Here is a 10,582-nt window from a genome sequence, read left to right as displayed (position 1 = left end):
ACCCAGCACCGATCCTTGTGGCACTCCACTGGTCACAGGCCTCCAGTCTGAAAAACAACCCTCCACCACCACCCTCTGTCTTCTACCTTTGAGCCAGTTCTGTATCCAAATGGCTAGTTATCCCTGTATTCCATGATATCTAACCTTGCTAATCAGTCTCCCATGGGGAACCTTGTCGAATGCCTTACTGAAGTCTATATAGATCACATCTTCTGCTCTGCCCTCATCAATCATCTTTGGTACTTCATCAAAAAACTCAATCAAGTTTGTGAGATTTCCCACGCACAAAACCATGTTGATTATCCCTAATCAGTCCTTGCCTTTCCAAATACATGTACATTCTGTCCCTTAGGATTCCCTCCAACAACTTGCCCACCATGGAGGTCAGGCTCACCGGACTATTGTTCCGGACTAGTTCCCTGGCTTGTCTTTACCGCCCTTCTTAAACAGTGGCACCACATTTGCCAACCTCCAGTCTTCCGGCACCTCACCTGTGACTATCGATGATACAAATATCTCAGCAAGAGACTCAGCAATCACTACTCTAGCTTCCCACAGAGTTCTTGGGTACACCTGATCAGGTCCTGGGATTTATCCACCTTTAACCATTTCAAGACATCCAGCACTTCCTCCTCTGTAATCTGGACACTTTGCAAGATGTCACCATCTATTTCCCTACAGTCTATATCTTCCATATCATTTTCTACAATAAATACTGATGCAAAATATTCATTTAGTATCTCCCCCATTTTCTGTGGCTCCACACAGAGGACACCTTGCTGATCTCTGAGGGGCCCTATTCTCTCCCTAGTTACCCTTTTGTCCTTAATATATTTGTAAAAACCGTTTGGATTCTCCTTAATTCTATTTGCCAAGCTATCTCATGTCCCCTTTTTGCCCTCCTGATTTCCCTCTTAAGTATACTCCTTCCTTTATACTCTGATAAGGATTCAATCGATCCATCCTGTCTATGCCTGACATATGCTTCCTTCTTTTTCTTAACCAAACCCTCAATTTCTTTAGTTTAGTCATTCCTGAAGAAGGGCTTATGCCCGAAACGTCGATTCTCCTGTTCCCTGGATGCTGCCTGACCTGCTGCGCTTTTCCAGCAACACATTTCCACCTCAATTTCTTTAGTCATCCAGCATTCCCTAAAACTACTAGCCTTCCCTTTCACCTTGACAGGAATATACTTTCTCTGGATTCTTGTTATCTCATTTCTGAAGGCTTCCCATTTTCCAGCCGTCCCTTTACCTGCGAACATCTGCCTCCAATCGGCTTTCGAAAGTTCTTGTCTAATACCGTCAAAATTGGCCTTTCTCCAGTTTAGAACTTCAACTTTTCGATCTGGTCTATCCTTTTCCATGACCAATTGTATGATTTTTCCTAGGTTAGACTGTGCTGAAAAACTTAGCCAGTCTGGCAGTATCAGTGAAGAGAGAAACATAATATGTACAGGGGTTGGCCCTTTGAGCATACTCTAGCATTCAGTGTAATCATCGTTGACCCAATCAGTACCCAGTTTTCTTTTTTCTTTACGTACCCTTTGATCCCTTTGAGAAACAGAGTTAGTGTTTTCAGTTCCATATAATGCTTATTTTGAATCCAAATAATTGCAGTGAGCTACGACACTGCTTAAAAATTGAACTTAACCTTAATTTAATGTTCAACAAGGCCAAGGTTCTTTGGCCAATCTTGTAAAGGAAAACAGAATTTCTTTTGCTATTAGTTGAGGATGAATACTGGCCTCAAGATGCCAGCAATATTTCTTCTGATTTAGCAGATTCACTCAAACGATGGTAAAAAGATAACATCAGCGACACCACTTAGTAACAACATTCACCTTTTGAGATTGAAAGTAAAATGTATTGAACTGCTGAAGTATATTTGTGCATTATTTATTGCCTGCGAACAGGTTTTTAGTAATGTTTGACCATATTAAATCATCATTTATCATTTTGTATGTTGTTTTTGAAAGTGTTCCTCTTTCCTACCCTTCTTGCTCCACCTTCCCCCACCCCCATCATCCACACGTATTTTATATGATGGTCACAAACATTGCTATCCATTGATTGTTCTTCTTTTGCTTTACTTTAGGGGACAAAATGACACAATTTTCTTCACGACCCACCCGAATGGGTCTTGTAGTAAGTTATATCAACACTTGTACTTTTGTATTGAACAAAAAATAAATGTCTTACATTTCAGTGTTTTTAGGAAGAGCACATGGGATTGTTATTTGATTACAAGTTTTTATTTAAGGTTTATCTTTGATACTTGGTATCACTTAAATTTAATTTGAAGTCTTTGCTTAATTTTTCTTGCAACTGCAGAAATTTGTAGGGATTTAGTTTTATTAATGTAATTTACCACATCTATGAAAAATATATGGATGAAGGGTCTACAGATCATATGCTACAGGTATCCATAAGTATTTATTCACACATTCACTGATCCATCAGGTTTACTCTTTGATGCTAATAACCCAAAGCAGTTCTAACAAACTGGAATGTAACCAATGTATGCTACATGAAATATTGCAAAAACCTTAGCAATGCAATGCTTACAACCACAAACGAATCTGTTTGCATGGACTTTTCTGAAGATCAGAGCAGAACAGGTGATCAGCCTGCTCTGTCCGAAAATCCAGTTTTTGCTTAAACAGCACCTTCCTGAGCTAACTAATTGTGCTGAGAGAGAAAAGATTCTTTACTCTTTTTTTTTAGATTAGATTACTTTACATTAGATTACTTTACAGTGTGGAAACAGGCCCTTCGGCCCAACAAGTCCACACCGACCCGCCGAAGCGTAACCCACCCATATCCCTACATTTACCCCTTACCTAACACTACGGGCAATTTAGCATGGCCAATTCACCTGACCAGCACATCTTTGGACTGTGGGAGGAAACCGGAGCACCCGGAGGAAACCCACGCAGACACGGGGAGAACGTGCAAACTCCACACAGTCAGTCGCCTGAGGCGGGAATTGAACCCGGGTCTCTGGCGCTGCGAGGCAGCAGTGCTAACCACTGTGCCACCGTGCCGCCCACAAAGAAGCTGTGCATTCAAACTTTTACATTGTGCAGTCTCCAGCAAATATTCGTTTTGACCACTGACAGTCATCACAAACACCTCATGTTTTCCACCTTGGTTTGATCAATTAACTCCAGAAATTTCTTACCTCTCCTGAGAAAGAGGCTTATCTCTTGCTTTGAATGAACTTTCTGCTTTAGCTTGCTCTTGTTCACTACTTTTACGGCATCTAATCAACTGTGTCAGGCTTACACAGCGCAATTTTATGACAATCTGAAATTGAGTTGACAAACAGTCTACATTAACACTTTTGATTCACTGATTTTAAACAAGATATCACCTTTTCCAGTGTTAGTGACCGTTGAGTCCATTACTACTGTTACAGTATCCTGACCTACACATATGCTTGCGTGCATGTGAGCACCTTCAGCAAAACACTGAGGCATTTTAAAACCTTGATCTTTGTAATCATGAGGTAATCACCAAGTTTCTTGCTTTGTCCTCGTTTCATTTACTTTTATTTCAATTTGGCTGACCGAACAAATTAAGTTACTATCTACAGTTGGTAATGTAAAAGTCAAATTTGTTAAACAATTGATGCTTGCATTTGCTTTTCTTTAATAAAATATCCGTGCATAACAGTGGGGAAAAGAAATGGTACTTGCTGTGTTGAATTTTGTTGCATCTGTTGCATGTACAATGGTCTGGTACTTCTATGCATGAGTGCCACTCACAAAGGCAGTAGGTAACCTTTTTAATATATGGACTTGTTGCCAGGACTCTTGAGCCCATATTTGCAAGAAGTTTCGATTCCATGGTGCATACAGATGTTAACAATATGCCAGTAACAATGTTGGAAAGCATTAAAAGCAAGCATATTGTTTCTTTTAGTGTGTGAATGCTGACTAGAAGTGTTCATTGTTTTATTTGCTGCTTAGCTATGGTAACTGTGAACTCTTACAATATCCTTTAATCCCACATACTTTCCCATTCAGTAGAAATACAGTAATTTCGGTTTTGAACTGTTGATAAGTAGCAAAACAACTGTTGGAGTTGTATTTGCTTAGTCAAGCTGGGACTGAAAACATTAGGATTTTTTATTCCAGGGCATGTGGGTCTAAAGTTTTGGCAAATTCAAAACCTTTATTCTATTCTCAAGGTCACTGTTTCCAGTCGGTATAGGAAATGATGAGAATGTAATTTTTGTTTTGTAGCAGCAAGAGGCCTTTTGGAGCTTAAAAGGACAGATGATTTTGGAAGAACATTTAAAACTATTGGATCAAAAATATATTCATTTGGATTAGGAGGGCATTTCCTCTTTGCTTCTGTTATGACTGATAAGGTAAAGGTTTATGGATACTTACCAATTTTCAAAACATCAGCACATGAACAATCTATTGCTTTACAGTTAGATTATTAAAATATATATTCTCATAAGGAGCTTTACATTAAAGCAAATATTCTCTCATAGACCCAGCTGGATCACTACTTCCTTATTCTGCTCTCCCCCCCCCCCCTACTGTGATAAATCTGTGGTGGAAAGTAGTTTGTTCCCAAGTCATTGCTTCAAGGAAGTGTGTAAGCAGCTTGATAATGACTTTTCAAGGAACTTCTATTTAATAAGTGCCAAACTATAGTACTTTTTCTCTCCAGTTATTTAATCAACCTATCAACTTTTCTTGCTACAAATAATGAAAAATAATTGATTCCCTAAATGGAGTTTAATGTTCCATCAGAGGAAATAGATGGTCGATATTGGGTTGGCTAATGACAAATGTGGTTGGTCGCAAAAGTAATTTTCCTTTGGACCTGACTTGGTATCTGTGGAGGGAATTTCTGCTAGATCACTTGTTTGCTCATCAGCAAATCCTGTTGTACATAGTAATTGAATAGGATTAGAATGAGTTTGTCTGTAAATGGGTAATCTGAAATAGTACTCTAGAGGCTCCCTATTGAGTTTTTAAAATAAGTAATGCTGACTTGCATGTGGTAAGCAATCATTGCCTGAAGGCCAGATGTAGAGAGGAGTGAATTTATCTGGCAGTAATTGAGCAGATTTTGAAGGTCATCTCCACTCTGAACATCTCAAATTTAAATTGAACCGGTGTTTGAAATAATATCACCAATTAATTTGATAGAAATTATGGCAAATAAAACTGAAGAGCATAACTGAGTTAGTTTGTTTTATTTTACTGTATATTTTTGTACTTCATAATCCTTCTATTTGCAGGAATAAAATTCTAAACTTATTTCCAATGGTAACATTTGAAGAAAAATATCCATTAATTTAAATTCTTTCTCATACTAATTGTGCACTAACGTTTTACATCTTTGTTAAAGCAACTAATAACATTTTTAGTTAATGCACTCAACTTAATTGAATTTAAGGTGCTCAAAGTACTTGAGACAGCTTTGTGAATTTTATTGAAAGTAATCAAATTGTCATGATATTCTAATCTGCATGACAATTTCTGTCCATGTATATGATTAGATTAGATTCTCTCCAGTGTGGAAACAGGCCCTTCGACCCAACAAGTCCATACTGACCCTCCGAAGAACAACCCACCCAGACCCATTTACCCCTTCACCAAACACTACAGGCAATTTAGCATGGCCAATTCACTTGACCTGCACATCTTTGGACTGTGGGAGGTAACCCACGCAGACACGAGGAGAATGTGCAAACTCCACACAGACAGTTGTCCGAGGCAGGAATTGAACCCAGGTCTCTAGAAACAAACTAGGTTTAAGAAACCCTACCTTTGAAATTTCTGATATTGCATATTTAGGGGGGAAAATAAAACCTTCCCAGATTTTATATCCTACATTTCTATCTAGGTTATGAAGTTATGTCTCAATCAAGCTGAATGTCATTGTGTCTGTAGTACTAAGTGTTCAAAAGAGCCAGATTGCTTAATGTGGCTTTCATGGAGAGATCCAGTTTCAGTTTGTTGATTTTTTTAAAAATTAGATTTTTGACCTAAAACTCAATTTTTTATGAGCCAGGCGAGATATATATGCCCTCAAACTACAAAACCAAATTTGACTCATTGAACAGCTAATGGCCAAGAAGTTGCAATGCTGGGAAAACTGAGTAGCATACTACTTTGTGCATGAAATGTTTCTTTGAAAGAATATCTTGTATTTTTCATTCTGAATCAAATTAGTGTTGAAGAAGATTCCGAATCTTCTTTGTTTACCAAGTACTTGGGTTTATATATGCACCAACTTATTTAACTTTAATTGTATGCATTCAGATATAGCCAAATGTAAACGCATTATTTATCCAGTACTCCTCTTCCAGAATTACCGAAGATTTAATATACCAAGATAACACTGATCAAAAGCAAAATTTCCTCAGTGCAATGCAACTTTAAAATTATCATTGCTTTTGGTCCTTTCTTAAAGAATTTAATCTTCAAGTCAATCAGGCTTCCTGTCACAAATTCCAGTTGTTCAGTTACTTTGTGTCATCTTGACTAGTAAATCATCAGTGCTTTAATATGATTCCAAAATGTTTTCTAGATAGTAAGCTGCTTGTGCAATTACCTCGTCTTAAAATATGTATTGAAGGTGAATATAAAATAGCATCACTCATTGGGATAAAACCTTTCTGCTTTTGGAATTCCTAAGAAGGAACTTTCTTGATCTTAAGTTTTAGCCAGACGTGAAGCAAATAAAAATTTGGGTCTGTAATCGAAGATGTAGCTGAGTGTGTGTTTGATTATTAACTTTCACAACTGTCAAATGATAATTGTTGATAAATAAAAATCCATGGGTAGAAATTTAACCAAAGCAATTATTGGCTTAGATAGTTGCTTTTTAAAGAGAAACTTATTTAGACAATAAACAATAGACAATAGGTACAGGAGTAGGCCATTTGGCCCTTAGAGCCAGCACCACCATTCATTAGGATCATGGCTGATCATTCACAATCAGTATCCTGTTCCTGTCCTATCCCCATAACCTTTGATTCCACTATCTTTAAGAGCTCTATCCATCTCTTTCCAGAGACTTGGCCTCCACTGCCTTCTGAAACAGAGCATTCCATATTCCATATATCCTCTGGTCCTGGACTCACCCATCAGTGGAAACATGCTTCCTCCAGCCCAGAGTGTCCAATCCTTCAATAATCTTATGTCTCAATCAGATCCCCTCTCATCCTTCTAAACTCGAGTGTATACAAGCCCAGTCGTTTCAATCTTTCAACATATGATAGTCCTACCATTCTGGGAATTGACCTCGTGAACCTATGCTGCACTCCCTCAATAGCTAGAATGTCCTTCCTCAAATTTGGAGACCAGAACCGTGCATAATACTCCAGGTGCAGTCTCACCAGGGCCCTGTACAGCTGCAGAAGGACCTCTGTGCTTTTATACTCAATTCCTCATGTTATGAAGGTCAGCATGCCATGAGCTTTCTTCACTGCCTGCTGTATGTACATGCGTGCTTGCTTTCATTGACTGATGTACAACTATACCTAAATCTCGTTGTACTTCCCCTTTACCTAACTTGACTCCATTTAGATAGTAATCGCCTTCCTGTCCTTCCCACGAAAGTGGATAACCACGCATTTATCCACATTAAACTGCATCTGCCATACATCCATCCACTCACCTAGCCTATCCAAGTCATGCTGTATTCTCAACATCCTCCTCACATTTCATCCTGCCACCCAGCTTTGTGTCATCAGCAAATTTGCTAATGTCACTGTTAATGCCTTCATTTATATCATTACTGTATATTGTAAACAGCTGCAGTCCCAGCACTGAATCTTGTGGTGCCCCACTGGTCACTTCCTGCCATTCTGAAAGGGACCTGTTTATCACAACTCTTTGCTTCCTGTCAGTCAGCCAATTTTCAATCCAAGTCAGTACCTTGCCCCAATACTACGTGCCCTAATTTTGCTCACTAATCTCCTGTGTGGGACCTTATCAAAGGCTTTCTGAAAGTCCAGCTACACTACATCCACTGGCTCTCCCTTGTCCATCTTCATAGTTACATCCTCAAAAAATTCCAGAAGATTAGTCAAGCGCAATTTCCTCTTCATAAACCCATGCTGACTCTGATCTATCCTCTTACTGCTATCCAAATGAGTCATAATTTCATCTTTTATAATTGACACCAGCATCTTTCCCACCACTGACGCCAGGCTAACCAGTCTATAATTCCTTTTTCTCTCTCCCTCTCTCCCTTGAAAAGTGGGACAACATTAGCCACCCTCCAATCCACAGGAACTGATCCTGAATCGGTCAAACATTGGAAAAATGATTACCAATGTGTCCGTGATTTCGAGAGCTACCTTCTTAAGTATTTCTTCATTAGCTGGTCAGAAAAGAGATCAGGATTATTTTTCTATTTATATGGGACCTTTTGTATATTTATAGTATGATGTAAAGCCGCATTAAACTGTTGTTTATGCCTTTGGTTAAGTGCTTAGTCAGCCAGCGGCATTCTACAAAGTAGAGTTCATCCTGAACATATGCTTGCCCACATGCTGCTCTGCATTTCTTTTTTGTTGTCTTCTGAACCTAGCTTCACCATAAATACAGACCACTGTGCCTCTAAAGGAGCTTCTTCATAGTGTTGTAGTGCCAGGGATAGGCTGGATGTATCCCTTTTTATGGCCCTAGCTGCCACAATATTAGGAATTGCTTAATGAATAAGTAAACTGGATAAATTGGTAGGGTGCTGGGTGGGATTGGTGGGCTGAGAAGAGTGATTATGTCATCAGGAGGGGTATTTAGGTGGTTTGGGGGTTCAGTTAAGTTGGAATGAATGTAACTGGGGAAGGGAGGGTCAGTGTGAGTAATTATGAGGATCAGTAATGCACGTGTTAGACTAACATAATCTAACGTGTCTAGGAGACCTTCCAGGTAAGTATAGTGTAACTGTCTCATATTAGCGAGTTTTGAGAAGATTTGTAGCTCGGGTTGAGATTCTGTTTGCTCGCTGAGCTGGAAGGATCGTTTTCAGATGTTTCGTCACCATACTAGGTAATATCATCAGTGAGCCTCTGGTGAAGCACTGTTGTTAGTGAACCTATTTTTGTTTAGGTTTCCTTGGGTTGGTGATATTATTTCCTGTGGTGATTATCAAGTATGGTGACGAAACGTCTGAAAGCAAACTTTCCAGCTCAGCGAGCAAACGTGCATCCACTGTCTCATGTATCTGACTCTAGTTGGAAATTTTGACACAGGGTCCTGGAGAACAAGGGAGGTTCAGACTTCCTGGTCAGCGCTCTCAAAGAGCAACAAGTCAGGACTTACATAGGGTCCCAAGATGTTACTTGGAAATGCATCTAGTCTCCAACAAATAAAAATGGTAGATCTGGATGAATGTCTATTAACTAATATTTCTGATAGCAAAATTACATTGCTTAATGACTCTACTTCAATAAGGTGCAATGTGTTATATGGATAATTTGGCACTTTGGGAGCATTTAGGAATTTTACTTGCAAAGCCGAAGCCCCGCTGGAGAGAATGAGTGTATGTGCATCTTGGTTGTTTATCTTTCAGATTGGATAACTAAGAAGTTTTTTTTTTAAAAAAGTCCAGTTGTGATGCTTCCTTAACGTACATGTATTATTAAAAAAAAACCTTATCCTTAGATTTTTCTCAACATTGGAGATTAGAAAATGGCTGTTTATTTATATTGTTTTATAGATCAGTTTAAGAGCACTCCATGTGTCCTTGGATATGGGTGACACCTGGAATATGGTACAGTTGCCTCACGTCAGCACTGAACAGTTCTACTCCATTCTGGCTGCAAATGATGACATGGTATTCATGCATGTTGATGACCCTGGTGGTAGGTTTTAAAACTGGATGTTCATTTTAAAAGTAATAGAGTTAAAACATACTTTCAAATTTGTGATTACTTGTTTTACATGGATTTGTTAAACCCCATTATTTCTTTTGTTAATATGTAATACAACGTGGGATCAAATTTGGCATCCCTTGTAACCTTTTTATTTTATTTGTGGATTTAATTTGGAGTATTTAAAAATCATTAAACTTTTGGCTGTCTTGTTTATCTCATTAACATGATGTCTCTTGGTGACATTATCTACAAACAAGAATTTACTTCTACTTGGGTACTGACAGTGCTCAGCTGCCATTATTGGATTGTCATTGTGTGGTCAGGTTGCTTGTATCCCATTCAGTCTTGAGTGGATCCAAGTAAATATTGGAAGGATTAAAGTTATTGCCCTCACCCTCTGCACCCTATTCACTGATTCAATACTTCTTACTACCCATTGTCTCTGGCTCAACCAGAGACAATCAGCATGCCTCATTCAACCCTGGACTGAGATTTTGAGTTCCTATCCTCTTTACACTTTTGTGTGACTGCATTCCAACCAGTAAGAAAATTTCTTGGATAATCAGGCAGAGCTAACATGATTTTCTGAAAGGGAAATTGTATTTTCATTGAAACTTTTAATTTTTGACATCTCCTAACTTTATTTTCCGAATGATCTTCCATTTCCCCCACAACGTAATATAATGTTTCTGTTATCCATCCAAATATCACCCTATCTCCTGTC

The 10,582-nt window shown here is 38.6% G+C and overlaps 1 protein-coding gene across 1 annotated transcript in view; it reads left to right on the top strand.

The window, feature by feature from the left end:
* LOC122563138 (sortilin-like) overlaps positions 1 to 10,582 on the top strand; it is a 79,743-nt gene that overhangs the window by 41,564 nt on the left and 27,597 nt on the right. The window contains exons 7-9 of the mRNA XM_043716597.1: positions 2,098 to 2,147; positions 4,250 to 4,377; positions 9,702 to 9,846. Coding sequence (XP_043572532.1) covers positions 2,098 to 2,147; positions 4,250 to 4,377; positions 9,702 to 9,846 — 323 coding nt within the window. The remainder of the gene's footprint in view (positions 1 to 2,097; positions 2,148 to 4,249; positions 4,378 to 9,701; positions 9,847 to 10,582) is intronic.

Source organism: Chiloscyllium plagiosum, chromosome 26 (assembly GCF_004010195.1).
Source record: "Chiloscyllium plagiosum isolate BGI_BamShark_2017 chromosome 26, ASM401019v2, whole genome shotgun sequence".
NCBI lineage: Eukaryota > Metazoa > Chordata > Chondrichthyes > Orectolobiformes > Hemiscylliidae > Chiloscyllium > Chiloscyllium plagiosum.
Note: the sequence above shows the minus strand (reverse complement) of the source record. Positions and strands in the feature narration are given on the sequence as shown.